This window comes from Thalassophryne amazonica, chromosome 14, assembly GCF_902500255.1.
Source record: "Thalassophryne amazonica chromosome 14, fThaAma1.1, whole genome shotgun sequence".
In the NCBI taxonomy this organism is placed as follows: domain Eukaryota; kingdom Metazoa; phylum Chordata; class Actinopteri; order Batrachoidiformes; family Batrachoididae; genus Thalassophryne; species Thalassophryne amazonica.
In genome coordinates, this window is record NC_047116.1 from 32073608 (window position 1) to 32090836 (window position 17229).

The 17229-nt window shown below is 40.6% G+C and overlaps 1 protein-coding gene and 1 pseudogene across 1 annotated transcript; one reads left to right on the top strand and one right to left on the bottom strand.

Moving 5' to 3' along the window:
• Positions 1 to 1480: 1480 nt before the first annotated feature.
• On the bottom strand, positions 1481 to 2352 carry LOC117525184 (phospholipase A and acyltransferase 3-like). The gene has a single exon (XM_034187033.1). It carries the CDS (start codon positions 2229 to 2231, stop codon positions 1722 to 1724), a length of 510 nt encoding a protein of 169 aa, XP_034042924.1. The 5' UTR covers positions 2232 to 2352; the 3' UTR covers positions 1481 to 1721.
• Positions 2353 to 6261: 3909 nt separating this feature from the next.
• Positions 6262 to 17229, top strand: part of LOC117524248 — a 32866-nt pseudogene continuing 21898 nt past the window's right edge.

Below are 17229 nucleotides of genomic sequence, written 5' to 3' on the forward strand. Positions count from 1 at the left end.
TGCGTTATAAACAGTCACCATTTGATTTATTATACATCTGTGTAGTTAATAAATAAAATAATCTTCACAGACGATTTGTTCACAGACGAGTTGCTGCTCGCTCTCCTCTCCAACTCTGTCATAATTGCGTTATAAACAGTCACCATTTGATTTATTATACATCTGTGTAGTTAATAAATAAATTAATCTTCACAGACGATTTGTTCACAGACGAGTTGCTGCTCGCTCTCCTCTCCAACTCTGTTATAATTGTGAAATAAAGGACAAAAGGGACATAAGCCCTGCTCACAGGCTGCTATCAGAGACAGGAGATGCACATCAAGTATAAACTCCAGACATCTCCACGTCACTACATATCTAGTCCTGATTGGTCATCACGACACAACAAGATGAAAAAGTTCAGATTTTTCAACTTGATGAGGAGGGCAACGCGACGTGATATTGTGCCACAAATGCATCAATCGCTCAAAATTGCTTAATTCACGTCCATCGCGTTGCATTGCATGGCTTGGACTTTTGTGGCGCCACAATGCATCCTTCCATAGGGATTACATGGCAACCTGTCGCCACCATCGCTCGCGTGTCATCCGGTGTGAACGCGGCATAAGACTAAATTAAAAAACAAGTGACTGAATTAACATTGCACTGCTGTGGATGCATCCTTCTGGTGCCAAGGTCAAACCACCTGCCCGGTAGGACGAACAACTCGCCAAAACACCACCGATGAGGCAGTGCAGCTCGGGCATTCTCAGGAAAGGTAGCATTTGGCTCTTGGCCAGCGCTGCAGAAGTGGGGGCAAATGTCCCAAAACAGCCCTGAAAATTGAGAAAGGAGAGGGGACATCCATCCGGAAAGAATCCCACTGGTGACAGCTCTCTGACCTAGGTGTGTCTCTCAACCCTGGTGTGAGCCACAGTCGAAGGCTAGGCATGAAGACTTGTGTCCACCATAAATAAACCCCAGATCTGGGAAGGGATGGGGATATCCCCCCAAAAGCTCCTCCCCTGTGTGCATCTGCCAATCCTGGGGTGAGCAGCTGTAGAAGTGTAGGCTCAACAGGATATCCACCAATATGTACCAGCCATACAATCCCGGAGAATGTATATTATTAATAATGGACTGCATTTATATAGCGCTTTTCCATCTGCATCAGACGCTCAAAGCGCTTTACAATTATGCCTCACATTCACCCCAATGTCAGGGTGCTGCCATACAAGGCGCTCACTACACACTGGGAGCAGTAGGGGATTAAAGGCCTTGCCCAAGGGCCCTTAGTGATTTTCCAGTGAGGTGGGGATCTGAACCCATGATCTTCTGGACTCAAGCCCAACACCTTAACCACTAGACCATCACCGCCCCTGGCCCTGTGACAGACTGGCGTCCTGTCCAAGGTGTAACCTTGCGTCACACCCTATGACTGCTGGGTCCAGCTAAAATTGTGCGCATGTGGATCAGCCGCATTTCCGACCATCAACATGCCACATTCAAACATGAATGGTTGAAAAAGTAAAACACCTCAAATATCTAAACCTATTTTTCAGGTCTCATTTTCTGCATAGGCAGCAGTATAAATGAGACTCATGGAGTACTTCACCAAACTGAGCATAAAATGAGGCAGCAATACAAAATTAGAATTAAATATCCCCCAAAAATTATTTTGTACTTTAAGAAGGCAGTGTGGGTGGAGAGTCAGATTTTGTTCCAGTTGAGCTCAGAAAAAGTCACTGTGTATTCTTCTTTTCCTTTTGCCTTCCTCCAAACAGGGCCCCAGCCAGAGCCACAATCCCCAGACCCACCACTGTCGCCACACCTGCAACCATCGCTGCTTCTCCGGCCTTACGCACCGGGCGAGACTCTGCTTTGCCATAGCGCAACTCATTGACAAAGTGCTCACAGTTCCCCCTGAAGACGCAGAATGGCAGCTCATCGCCGACCAGCGCACAGGCCTCCCTCACAATCACGTGAGCAGGACGAGGGTTGTAACTGTCATCCAAACTGTTGTTAATTTTCCACTGGTTGGTCCCAGCAACATCCCACAGCTCCTCTGTCTTCACCACGGCCTTCTCTGCAAACACAGATATCATGCTGCCTGCATCTGGAACATCAAATGGTGGTGCCAAGTGGACAACCATGCCATCGTCGATGTACACTGCCCAGTGCTGATAAGAGCCACAGAAGATTTCTATCAGGTCTCCGGGCTCTGGTTTGTCGTCATACAAAGTAGGGGCCATAATGGTTCTTCGTCTGTAAAACTTGACCAGCTTTGACCTTTCAGATAATCCTCAGCACCGTTTACTTTTGATGTTTACAAGCCGACGTTATGAACATTAACATCTTCCGTGGACCTCCTTCTTCTTTTTTTTTTATCACATCCATTTCTCCACCTCTGATGCTCTGCACACTGTTGTTTATACCTCGAAATGGTGGCACTCTGTGTTACCATGTCACGTTATGTCAGTGTAGGCAGAAGAATTTACAACATATCTGTGTTTTTGTACATTGTGTGAATACTTCAAACTGTTACATGTGCTTTAGGCTACATAGGTGTATGTAATTATCTGTTTTCGTCTCTAAATCTTCACATTATGGTGGACACAGTGAATCTACTGATGTTTAGTTTCAATTTTCAATTTATTTTCATTTAGCACCAAATCACAACAAGGTTGCCTCAAGGCGCTTCACACAAGTAAGATCTAACCTTACTAACCCCTAGAGCAACAGTGGTAAAGAAAAAACTCCCTCTGAGGAAGAAACCTCAAGCAGACCAGACTCAATGGAGTGACCCTCTACTTGGGCCATGCTACAGACATAAATTAGAGAACAATTCACAATATGAGCATACAGGAAATGTTGCCGGCGCACAGGACAGTTTCCGGAACAGGTACCACACCCATCTCTGATGGAGCTGCACCTCAAACAGCGAGAAAAGGAAAAAAAGCAGAATCAAGCATCAGAAAGACAACACATACAGTGTAATTTGTCAGCATTAAGCAAGAAGAAAAACAGAAGAAATACTAAAGTGATCGCCGGCCACTAGCCCTAAGCTTCGCTAAAAGACCCAGAATTTAGATAAAGTTGAGGCTGCGGCATGCTCCGTTTCCAAATAAAATGCATTTAAAAGGGTAAAAAAAACATAGTAACTTATTATACCAGTATGCTAGCCATACAAAAGGGAAAATAAGTGCGTCTTAAGTCTGGACTTGAAAGTCTTCACAGAATCTGACTGTTTTATTGACGCAGGGAGATAATTCCACAGAACAGGGGCACGATAAGAGAAAGCTCTGTGACCCGTAGACTTTTTATTCACCCTAGGGACACAAAGTAGTCCTGCACCCTGAGAACGCAAAGCTCAGGCCGGTACATAGGGTTTAATTAGGTCAGCTAGGTAGGGAGGTGCCAGTCCATGAACAATTTTATAGGCTCGTAGCAGAACCTTTGGTTGGACCGTTTGTCCGGCCTCCCTCATGTTCATAGCGTGGACAACAACACAGTCAATCACAGTCGCACTGTTTTCTTCAGATATGACTGTTCTTTGTCTTCGATGACCACCTTGACTACCTCTCAGATGAACTCCTCTCAGATTTCTATCCACTGTCGCGCCTTACAAACTGGTGCTCTCTGAACTGGCTTATATATGTTCCCTCACATCATTGGACACAATTGTGATCAGTTTTGAGTTGTGTTCAACCAGTGACACCAGTGCTTTACAGTTTTTCACAGCTGCTAAAACACTAAACCCTATTCCCTGAATCAAATTCTTAAATGCCTGAACACATTTATTGAGTAATCTCACTTTTGGCAAAACTATAGACTGCTTTCACCTTGGTAGGTGCATTTTGCAAAACTCATTCACTCTTTTTGCAAAACTCTAAACACATTGTGCATTTTGATGTACTTCTTATTTATATTGTCAACCAAACCAGACGGAAGATAAACACAATTGACACCAGGTAGACGCATCAACTCAAAACTGATAACACATGTATCTAATAATGTGACAACCAATATAAGCCAGTTCAGAGTTGAAACAGGCTGGTTGGAGTTTCATTTCAACAATGGGGAGAAACCAGAGGCGCAGGGGAGGAGTGCGTGTAAGAGGTGGGGGAGGTGGAAGAGGTGGAAAAGCAAGACGAAGAGTTATTGTCAATGATGAAATCTGGGCAACAATCATTGACCATGTTCTAGTTTATGGGATGTCAATTTCTCAGTGGCTTCAATAATCCGGAGATTCAGACAAGAGAACAGATACAGTGTAAATGTCCATATTGTATACAGTAGACTGCTACACACTACAAAGTCCACAGTTACAGCAGATGTTTACATGTAAGAATTCACTGGGACAAAGCTTACTGTGTCACTGTCCTGTTGGCTTTTCTTTGACTGTATATTCACTTGTGTAGAATCGCAAGACCGCCAGGTGGACGGACCCCTATGTTCTCTCAGCTGCAGGAGGCCCTGATAGTTGATATGGTCTTACAAAATAACACAATTAGACTCCAAGAAATCCAACACCGGGTGATTGAAGACAATGTCAGTTTTGAAGGAATAAACACCATCAGCCTTTCCACCATTGACCATGTCCTCAAGCGTAACAGGGTGCGCATGAAGCAGGTGTATAGGGTACCCTTTGAGTGCAACTCTGAGAGAGTGAAAGAGCTCCAATATGAGTATGTCCAAGTAAGTACCTCTCCGTGCCTTTGAACCCAGCCTGTCTCTTGAACACGTTTTTTTGCCCAGCACTTATCTGTACCTCTGCTTCACTGCCTGCCTGCCCGTGTACCGTACCCCCTGTTTGTGACAATAAAGACTATTTTTTTCCACTTATAACACCTTGTTCTCAAGTTTGCATTTTGTGCAAACTCAAAACCCACTTTCCCTGCCATGAATCCTCGAGTTCTGACATCAACATGTCACACTGGGGCCATATAACACTCAGCACCTTCTAACTTTTCTTGCAGGTTTTCAGGATGTTTTGATAGAGAGGCAGAATGAACTGAATAACCAACATACTTATGTCATTATTTGGGACAATGTCAGCTTCCATCGCGCTGCTCAAATAAGGGAATGGTTTGACATCAGTGACCAACACATCAATTTGTAACTCCCACCATACTCCACTTTCCTAAAAACCCTATCAAGGAGTTTTTCTCAAGCTGGAGGTGGAAGGTTTATGACAGGCAACCCTATATCAGGGTTGATCTGCGGGCCAAGGAGTTGGCTTGTGGCGACATCCATGAAGATATTTTTATTGTAATATTTTATTTTTTGATTGCAGATTTCCCCTATTTCATTTACAGTTCTGTATTACAGTTAATAAAAAATCCCCCAGGAGCTATTTGCTCTGAACATTGTGCCTTCCATTGTTTGATGTATTGTGTAATCACTGCTCAGCAAGATTTTAATTTTGACTGCTTGGAGAATGATTCTGAGACCATTCGTTGGTTTTGAGTAGTTAAAAGTGGTTTGTGGTGAATGTTCAGTTTTATATAACAGCTGAGTGGATCCTTGTCATTTGATTGGTGCTTTGCATGTCACATGACATGGATTAATTTGTCCCATTTCTGTTGCATTGCATTTAGAGTGCAGTTTTGTTCCATTTAGAGTGTAAAATTGGTTCCATACGTTTGGTACCATTGCCCTCTGCACATATGCACGCGCACAACACGTGCACCAAAATGTAAGTCCCTTTTCTGTTGTTTATAAATTAATAAAATATCAAATGACAAGGCTCTATTTTAGCCATTATATAAAACAAATAATGAATATTTTTACATTCTTTCAATGGAACGAATATTTCATGAGGTGAAAGCTGGAACAAACCATTCAACAAGTAAAGGCCTCACTGAATGGTTTCTTCCTGGACAATCTTGGGTTTCAGGTATATAGTTTGAATAGAGTTTTGTGTTCACAGTTTTGAGAAAACGGTAAATAGTTTCAAAAAATGTGTTTTAGCGATTCTGAAAAACTGTAACTGTGTTTGATTTTTGCCACCATTATGCAACACTGGTGCATCACAATTAAAATGTGATGTCAAGTTGTGTCTAAACAGATGAAAAGTGCTTATGGTTTTGCCAAATGAGTGACTGACTCAATCAGTGGGTTCAGGCAACTGAGAATTTGGTTCAGACAGCAGGATTTAGTGTTTTAATAATTGACAAAAACTGTAATCAAACTGTGACGATGACGTGACGTTGTTTTTGTACGTTCCTCTACTGACACCTAGCGGCCGGTTCGTTCGTTTGCAGTTCCGGAGAAACGAAACTGAAAGCAAGAGTTCAATTTCGCCGAAAATGAAAATGCAGACTCATTGTTTGGGAGTTTTTACACCGCTGGAGTTTCGGTGCAGATTGTGCGATCAAAAATGGCTTCAGAGGACGAGAGAAGGGAACAACTCATTGAAGACTTCCGGCCCAGACTGAAAAAACTGATTCTAGTCGAACAGGTTCTGGATTACATCAATTTTATCAACGAAGATATAAAGGAGCAGATCAGACAAAGGGCTAAAACAGATGGAAACCTGAAAGCAGCGGACCTGCTCATCACTAAAGTGGTTCAGAAGCCTCACGTCGACGGCTGGTTCAGGGCTTTTGTTGACGCATTAATACACGGAGGTTGTGAGTTCGCTGCCGATTATGTTCAAGATCCCCCGAATCCTGATGTGGAGGCAGAAAACGATTCCTACGTCCAATTTATTCAACTAATGTCACCTACTTTACTGAACATGAGCACCGACGTAGTGTGTTTGGAGTGTTTTTCTCAAAACTGCTCACCCAAGATGATTATGACTTTGTAAGTACACAGCAGTAAAGCGCTCACACTTTATCTACATTTTACATATATATATATATATATATATATATATATATATATATATATATATATATATAGCTGTATTTTCATGTTAGCCATCCTCAAAGTGCCACCAGAGGCAAATTTTTAAACCTGAAACAACTCGTTTTAGACTTCCCTGATTTTAGTCCAAATCGAGGCTGCGTTCAGTCTCAAAACGTTTTGCAACGTTCTGCTACGGTTTTCAAGTTGAAGACATCTTTGCTTGAAATGGTTTCCTGCAGCTTTGAGATGTGTTTTTTGTTTTATTTGGTGGGTGTGTCAGAGTTGTTACCCAATCAGCAGCAATAATACATCCATTGTACCAACAACAATTTGTGATTTGCATACTTTAAGGTACACTATCAATGACAACACCCCTTTTATGTAATGAACTTTGTTGATTTGACACAGGTATGGTTTGTGCATTTGCTGATTTTGTATTAATTTGGATATACTGTGGCCTCTCTCAGCCATGAAACATATTCTAAAAAAAAACTCATGTTCAGGTCTTATCTAATTGCAGCAACAACTAGTTTTTTTTTGGGGGGGGGGGGGGGGGGATAAACAGACAATTAGAGAATTTACAGTGGACAGCTGTTTGTAGATTTTTTTTTTCTTTTTGTTTGTTTGTTTTAAATCTATATTTCAGTCCCATACAGTCTTCAATGAATGCAAAGGTTTTAGTGGTCAGTTAAGGATAATTTTTCATCTGGTGAGTGGATTTATGAGTTTTGCCAGACCCATTTTCATCCCTGCTTCATGTTTTCATTTTTATTTATTTATGTATTTATTTATTTTAGTGTGCATGGTACTAATAAATATGAGGTCTTCTGGATATCATCAGAGATAACAAATTATAGCACCACACACTGATTTGTTTGTTTGTTTATTTATTTTGTGAGGAATGGCCAGGTTTTTAAAAGTGTACGGCCTTTGGGTTTTTTAAAATTTAAGTCATAAAAATAATTTTCTTTGACATCACTGTGCTTTTATTACGTAGCATTTACATAAGAGATTCATAATATTATATTTCCAATGTGATCAAAATTCATGCTGTCTGGAAACAATTTAGAATTTCAACCCCTGATGGGTAGAAATTCAAGCGATCAGTCACCATGACCTACATTTGGTAGCGATGTCATAGTTTACGTGGGAGGTTCCTCCTATCTGCGTGAAGATGCTGGGAAGGACATGGCGACTGCCAATCAGATTAAAGAAACAAGATTAAGATGACACCTTATTTCTGTTGAAATCTAATATCCACCCATTTTCTATACCTGCTTACTCCAGTTAAGGGTCACAGGGGCTGGAGCCTATCCCAGTAGTCATGGGGTGTCAGGACACGAGAGGGAACCCACGCAAACACGGGGAGAACATGCAGACTCCACACAGAAAGGCCACAGGTGGGAATCGAACCCACGGTCTTCTTGCTGTGAGGCAACAGTGCTAACCACTAATCCACTGTGCTGCCATAAAGCTAATATATTTCTCATATGTTTTGTAAAAGTTAGCAAGAAATAAACACTTATCCATCTAAAAACCACTGGTTTGAAGCCACATCAAGCTAGTCAGGTCAGAGGTCATCTTAAAACCTCATGCATGCACTTACACGCTTCCTCCTGTAGTTCATGGCACTAGAAGGAAAAGGCAATATTTGGCATGGAATTCCCCCCACATAAACATGTTCTCTTCATTAATAGGACCTGTGATATTGCAAAATGTTACAAAAAATAAATCTACATTATAATGCTGGAATTTCAGTAGAAACTAAATTTTGTCAGTGTTGTGAAATTTGAAAGCAGATTTAAAAAATTACAACTGAAGCCAGCGCCAGTTATCACTAACAGCTTGAGTCTGCTTGTGAAGGACAACTCATAAATCCTTTGCACTGTACACAAGCTGTGAGTCAGGAAATGCCTCACATTATGACACACTTACCTCATTAGTCTTCCAAATTTCATTACTTTTTCATGTGCACCGTAGGGTGTAGAAAGTGGGGAAGAAGAACAGCTGTTTTCCATACGAGTAAGTGCGCCGACATCTCTGTTTATCCAGATTTTACCCACAATGCTTTGCACAACTGATTTTGACAGCAGATGTTGAGCTTGTCTATTAAAAAGGCAGTTGGACGGTCAAGCCCTCTACAAATGCAGCTGCTGCTTCTTGGTGTTGGCGTTACGGTTGTCAAGATATGAGAATTTCAAACGTGACACAGAGAGGAAAATACTTGATACTTTTGTCAAACAATAGGGGGATGACAACAAATTAAGAGGCTTTTTTTTGTGTGTGTGTGAAAGTTACAGCACTACAAAGAATGCTCAGCTATAGTGATGTCACGGCAAACTTCTCTATTAATGCACCTGGAACTTATGAAAACTCCGTAAATTATATCTTCTATTATACATAGCAATTCTAAGGTAGAACTCTACTAGTGTATACTAAAGTATATCTAAAAAAAGAAGTGTACCGCCACTAAGGTACCTGGTCTTGAGAATCAGGTATGGTAGGTTTAAAAGCTTTTTTACCCATGGGAACTCTCACTACCCACCGAAGTGGCTTAAGAATATGGACAGCATGGGCCTGTACTACGAAGTGGGGTTAACTTACTCAGATGTAATCCAGGGTCAACCTCTTAAACCGGGGTTGACACAACCTGGTTCCCTCAAGTGGTGTTAATCGGTACTACGACGCTGAATAAGATGTTGATTTGTTGAACCTGTGTTAACCTAAGTGGAGTTTGTGCGCGTTCACATAAAAGGGGCAGGTTGTAGCACACGTCACCATTTTTTCAATGATGACACGGTCACCTTACTTTACTGGAGAAGAATGCACGATTATTATGCGGAGCTACAAGGAATTTAAATGAATGTTAAGGGGGGAATCGAACACATCTTCTGCCAATAAAGCAAGACAGGCTTGTTGGCAACGTATTGCTGATCGGGTAAATGTGTAATTGTTCTCCAAATCTGTTACAGATGATTAACCTGTGGAATGTCTAATATGTGTAAAAAAAAATTACGACCTTTCATTAATTACACCCAGATGCAACACGATTCAGAAGTGGGCATAGGCCTACTAATAAATGTTAGGTTAATTTAATGTTTCCTAAATAGGCTACCTTGACTGTATGATTGCTATTCCTAATCCTGTCAATATTTCAGATGCAATAGCAGTGCCAAACGCACCTGGCAGCAGGTGAAGATGAAATATAAAAACATCCTTCAGAACGGTAGGTTTATATTCATAGCTTGATAAGCCCCACTTCGCCTAATTAATGGACATGCATTAGACCTATTTTGATATTAGTTCACTGGCAAAATATCTAAGCGCAAGGCACATTATCTGCTCGATCGTCGGGGCATTGCTACACTGTAAAAAATGACTTGTTTTTACAGGAAAACGCTGGCAGCTGTGGTTACCAGGGAATTCCTGTAAAACATACAGCAGCACAGTAGATAACATTACAGACATAATATGTATATGGATTTACAGTGAATGAACCACGGCTGACTCACATTAAAGGAACTGTTACATCTACAAACATGCTAATCCTGGAACGTAACCTGCTCGGAGCAGGTTTGGCGCACAGCGTAAGTTGCCGTGACAGCATGCCTCAATCGAAACCTATCCACCTTTCGTAGTACAGGTTAACCGGGAAGTTACTCCACACGTCATCAACTTACTCCCGAAGTTTCCCTGATAAGCCAGTAACCCCGCTTCGTAGTACAGGCCCCATGTATATATAGGGTAGTAAACAACACATACAAGAAATATAGTTACTACATAATGTTATAGGAGTAAGCTACTAAAACCTAAATATTCATATAGGAGAAGACTGTAGTATGCATCTACCTAGTCTGTAGACTTGATGTAAAACTAAATTATAGCTAGTAGGCTAAGCTATAAATATGGTTATGTTATTATAGAAACAGAAGCTAAGATGTAATGTGTTTAGGTATCTAACTAAAGTTCACCCTGCTAGCTTACTATAGGAAGACAAAATCTATACTCTACATGCTTTCTAATGGAAAACCCAAAATTTAGATACGATCTGTTGATATCTATTTAAAAAAAACATAAACTGAAGAACCATTAAAAATCTACACCATGTAAAATAAAAGTGTAAATCACGAAAGTAAGCTAACTATAGCTAGATGAGCTACCGTTAATTTAGCCATTAATAAGCCAACTGTGTCTTGCTAGCCAACAAAGCTAAACAAAAATGGCAACTGGCATATAAAGTACAATAGTGTCACTTCACCCTACAATAACAGTATTAACAACAAAAACATATAACAACAAATGCAAACAAAAGTATGTATTAACGTTAGCTTCCCAACCAACTCTATTGTTAGCTATGACAAACAGTGCTGCAGCCGGTTAGATAAGCTAACGTTCGCTGTTAGGTTTAACTAATTGTATTCCACTCCTCCATTTTTATCAGTAATATAATAATATTTAAAAAAGGGAAACAAGAAAAAGGACATTCATGACTTTGAATGAATGAATGAATTTACATTTATCGTGAACAAAGGAAAAGGAAAATAATACAAAAAAGAATAGTCCACAAGAAAAAAATGTGCCAACTGGTCATTTTGACACCAAACGACACTTAAATGAGATATCGTGCAATCTGGTCATATCTAACAGCACTTTGTGACTTCTTTTTCCTTTGGCCAGCTTTCTTTTCTTTTTTACCACTGATAATGCTGCATCACAGTTGGCTGTCTCTGATCTCTGCGTATGTCCTAGCAACATGCTGTGGGTGTGCCAAAGCAATGGGGGTGTTTGTTTGTTTGTTTTTTACAAACCCCTAGTTGGCATCAATAGAAGACATTAAAAGACACGTTTGTCATCAATGTTTGGTCATAGAATAAGGTTGCTGTTCTACCGAGCAGCGCTTCTGTATGGTATAAATGTGTCTTGGGACCACTTAGTGTTCCGCTATGTGTGGTCTAGTACAAGTTGGGAAGTGGGGGGGCGTGGCGGCTACGTTTTATTCAACTTTTAGACACCTTCAAAAATTTTCACGACTTCTTTTGGGCTCTTGGTAATAACAATATATTAACTTCCTAAAGGTGAGATAAATACCTCACAAACTAAAGTCAAGTGATTGCACAACCTAACAATCAATAGTCAATTGTTCTCCATGTTTTTATTTAAACTGTCACATGACTAAATTCTGACCTACCCACTTGTGGAGGGACGCAAAACTTGCACTATGCACAATTTCTCCAATCGCAGGCACAGAAGCCTATAACTTCTTCAGTGTTGTCTGGGTGTCTTGGTGGCTTTCCTCACTCGTCTTCTTCTTACACTGTCCCTTAGTTTTTAAGAACTGTCTGCTCCACACAGATTTACCATAGAGTGCCATAATGTGTGTATTTCTTTTATATATATACACATAATCAGTGCCTTGGAAATGTTCATGTGTCCATCTGCTCACTTGTCTGAAGAAAATTGGATGTAAAAGTGGTGGTTTATTTCTGTTATACTAAAGGATGCACTCATTTATTCAGTGTCATTTTGGCTTTTAGATTTCTATTTCTTTTGATTCATGACGCACACATTACTTGTCGCTGTGAGTTTAAAGGACATCATTTTAGAAATGTTTACGATTTAAAAAAAAAAAATGTAAACGCTCAGGGTTGCAGAAATTTATTTTTGGCCCATGGCGCTCCTGGCCCTTCAAAAAGAAAGACTTTGGGCACCCCTGCTATAGAGAGAGGATGCCATCACATGTATAAGTAATTGGACAGTAAAAAAATTTTGTAATTTTGTTTCTGTACTCCACCATAAAGGAGTTGAAATAAAACAGTCAAGGTGTACTTGTATTATAAACATTCAGCTTCATTCAAGGTTTTTAATAACAAATACTGCATTAACTGTTTTGGAATTACATATTAGGTAATAGAAGTTATTATTTGCACCTTGGACAGATCTGCCATTCATGTTTATTGCAGAATTTATTTATTTTAGTGTTGATTTATTTATTTATTCATTCATTTATAGATTCTAACTGAAACTACAAACAGAGGAAAGAGGAGTGGTGCTCGTGAACTGTTGAGAAGAATTGTTAGATGTCGCCCAGGATGGTTTTCAACATTTCTTATTGTTCTGCAAAAAACAGAGGACAAGCTCCTCTACTTGGAGCTGACTGGAGGAGGGCAAGACCAAGACAATCAAGGTGACTCAATTCAGTTTTAAATGTATGATATCCTCTGTCCCTGGAATTTGTATCAGAGTGAGAAGCCCATGGATAGATGATAAATGTGTTAATAATAGATATGAAGAGTTCCGATGCAAAACCCAGTAAGTACTTTTTTTTTAAATGGAGAAAAATGCAGTTGAAAATGGAGATTTAAAGGAAACCATATGTAGAAATGCGCAAACTTTAATCAATAAAATGAAAACAGTTTGTTCAAATTCTTTCATATTTTGCACACTGATGGTCCCCTTGACAGCCAAGTACATGTTGGCCTCAACTAAAAATTTATGGTTTTGGAGATACTGGGTTTTGCATCTGAACTCTTCATATGCAAAATAAGTGTTAAGAGGGGCCTCTCAAACTTGATCAACTCCACATATTATCCAAGGAATTAGATTTCAATTAGGAGAAGTGTCCCCCTCTAAAGGCGAAGACCACATGTCAAAGGGCCCTATCTTGATAGTATATGCCGCATGGTCTGAAACACATAATGCTCATCTATTTGGACCTTGTCTGCCTACCCATTGCTATTTGCGCGATGCATACTTTAAACGCAAACTCATTATCATCACCTCATTAGTTATGGGCATGTTGTGGGCAAAACATAAAATCAATTAAAGTAGCACTTGCCATGACCTTTAAGAAAGAAGTGCACCAAGTGTTTGCGTGTTGCTTTTAAGACGACATACTGAGAAGCAGGTGTTAAAGTGGGATTTTTGCTTTTATCTTCATCCTCCGTCAGCACAATGAAGGTGCAGCTGACACATTCTGTTATTTCAGAAAGAGCTACTCAACAAAAATATAAACGCAACACTTTTAGTTTTGCTCCCATTTTGTATGAGATTAACTCAACGATCTAAAACTTTTTCCACATACACAATATCACCATTTCCCTCAAATACTGTGCACAAACCAGTCTAAATCTGTGATAGTGAGCACTTCTCCTTTGCTGAGATAATCCATCCCACCTCACAGGTGTGCCATATCAAGATGCTGATTAGACACCATGATTAGTGCACAGGTGTGCCTTAGACTGCCCACAATAAAAGGCCACTCTGAAAGGTGCAGTTTTGTTTATTGGGGGGGGATACCAGTCAGTATCTGGTGTGACCACCATTTGCCTCATGCAGTGCAACACATCTCCTTCGCATCATCCGTGAAGAGAACACCTCTCCAAAGTGCCAAACAGCAGCGAATGTGAGCATTTGCCCACTCAAATGGTTACGACGACGACTGGAGTCAGGTCGAGACCCCGATGAGGACGACGAGCATGCAGATGAGCTTCCCTGAGACAGTTTCTGACAGTTTGTGCAGAAATTCTTTGGTTATGCAAACCGATTGTTCCAGCAGCTGTCCGAGTGGCTGGTCTCAGACGATCTTGGAGGTGAACATGCTGGATGTGGAGGTCCTGGGCTGGTGTGGTTACACGTGGTCTGCGGTTGTGAGGCTGGTTGATGTACTGCCCAAATTCTCTGAAACGCCTTTGGAGATGGCTTATGGTAGAGAAATGAACATTCATACACAAGCAACAGTTCTGGTTGACATTCCTGCTGTCAGCATGCCAATTGCACGCTCCCTCAAATCTTGCGACATCTGTGGCATTGTGCTGTGTGATAAAACTGCACCTTTCAGAGTGGCCTTTTATTGTGGGCAGTCTAAGGCACACCTGTGCACTAATCATGGTGGTCTAATCAGCATCTTGATATGGCACACCTGTGAGGTGGGATGGATTATCTCAACAAAGGAGAAGTGCTCACTATCACAGATTTAGCCTGGTTTGTGCACAGTATTTGAGGGAAATGGTGATATGTGTATGTGGAAAAAGTTTTAGATCTTTGAGTTCATCTCATACAAAATGGGAGCAAAACCAAAAGTGTTGCGTTTATATTTTTGTTGAGTAAGAAAGAATCCAGATATGTTATTTGCTGAGTATCAAAGCTGATCACAGAAAAACAAATCTCCACCACTAGTTTCATTTTAATATGTGCTGGGCATAGTGGTGGAGTGCACATGTGAAAGAAGCTGCAGATGTGAGTCTGAGCTTTTGTTTACTGGAGTGGTAATAACCCAAACATGAAGCCACATTTACACAGGCGGTTTAGCAGGTGGGATGAAGGCAACAGCCCCCCCAGGTTTTAGAATCAGTGAATGAGAGCTGCACAGGTGTTAATATGGCTGAGCTGTGAAATATATACATATACTTTGCTTTGAAAATTAAGAAGTAGTCACACATTGAGAAAAGAAATCCTAAAAAAAAAAAAAAAATCAATGCACAACGATGCATTGATAATCATTGAAAAGATTCGTAAAAGCTCCCACCGCAAGACGGGACTACAAGTTATAGTTGCATACATTAAACCTACAAATGGAATAACACATAATGTGCTAATGGAATAACTCATTGACATAAACTCATGTTGGTAAATTTGAAGTGTGAAATAAACGATGGTTTGTTTGCAAACAGGTGTTTGCGAATCATTTACTACTCCTTGTCGTTGTCGAGTTGGGACTTCCCCCAAGTTTGCGGCTGCGCAGGAGACTGCTGCGCCCCCCCCCACACACACATATTGCCTCAATTCTGAGATAATTGGGTGTGATATGAATTGCCCTTTTAGGGATCAGTAAAGTTGTTTGAATCTTTTGCCGTTAAGACATCTAAGCAGAGCGGTTTCTGCTGCAGTAGTAGTTTTTATTTTGGGTTTTATGTGCTTGGAATTTCATGGTAGTTCTATCAAATGTGCCGGAATACTATTCCGGACCGTTACAGCCCACTTTAGCCCCTGCTTAGAAATGAGAGGTTTTCATGTGAGGATGCAAATTTGCAGACATAGGCAACGGGAATATAATTCATTACAACTGCTATGATAGTTTGATTAACACCTGTTGCATCCGTCACTATGTGTGAAAATTGATCACTGGTCACCGTGCATGAACCATGTACATAAGATACAGCTGGATTTCTGCAGTAGGTTCCAAAAGGTGGTCTGCTTATTTCTGCAGTTTCAGATGATAAAGTGTCCTTCCACCGAATGAACATCCAGCAACTGAAGTTGCCACAAATGAGCAGTCAGCTGGCGATGAAAATTCTGATAATCCGGAGAGCTTGGTGAGCAACTTGACCGATTGGACTCTGGATGAAAGCACAGGTATTACAATGTGTCCTTAATGATAAACTAAAAGGCCAGTGAGACCAGTTAGCAACAAGATTTACCTGCAGCTAAATCTGTGCCTGTTGAATAACTGAAGTTGGAGAGTTTTATTTGCAGGCTTGTACATCTCAGGAGAGCTTGCTTGTCTTGTATTTTTATGCTTGTATTTGATATCTTTTTCTTTTCAGACATATACAATGAAGAAAGCATGGAATCCAGTCAAGCATCATTTGATTTGGAGTCCTTACAATCAGGTAGGACAAGCGCATCCTTGCTAATGATAGAGATAAATTTATGTTCAAGCAGGTATGTGATTGTAATCTGTAGTATTAACCTACAGTGTTCTTTGTGCAAGTTTGGAGTTTGGAAAAGCAAATCTCATTGCAGGTCAGGTCAGGAGTTAGAGCACATGCTGGTGCCACATGTTGTTCCATGCTCCACATCACAAAACTGTACTGGGTCCTAGTTGGCATCCACCAAGGCAGACAAAATGTCCAACATCACCCCTTAAAAATAATCATCCATCTGGTGCAGCCAGGTGAAGCAAAGGCTATTTGCCCAACTGTTGGGCAGATAAGTCATACATTGAACATTACACGCCCAACCGTTGGGCAGATAAATATAATGTCTTACCTTTTTCGCTCAACCGTGATCGTGTATTTGACACGTTTTGTGCATCAAAACTACGTTTTTTACACTACTTTTTTAAGGCTCTATTGCAGTGTGAAAAGCGGCGTATGTTTGTTTGACACATTTAACGGCGCTGTCTTTAATTACTGCAAAAATGGATGAAAGACAAACTTCATAAGTATTTTGAACTGAAACCTGTTGACGACGAAACTGTTTTTATGAACACAATGCTGCTTGTTGCCTGTAAGATGGTGTTAGTTTCACACAGTTCCCTGGGTGCGATAAGCCAAACAAAACTGCTTTAGATCACAGCCCCTCCATGGGCTGCGAACCCTCCCGCAGCCAGCGAGAAAATATCTGCCCTTTTTTCCCCCGCGTTGAAAACGGAAGTTAACTTACAAGCACGCTCAT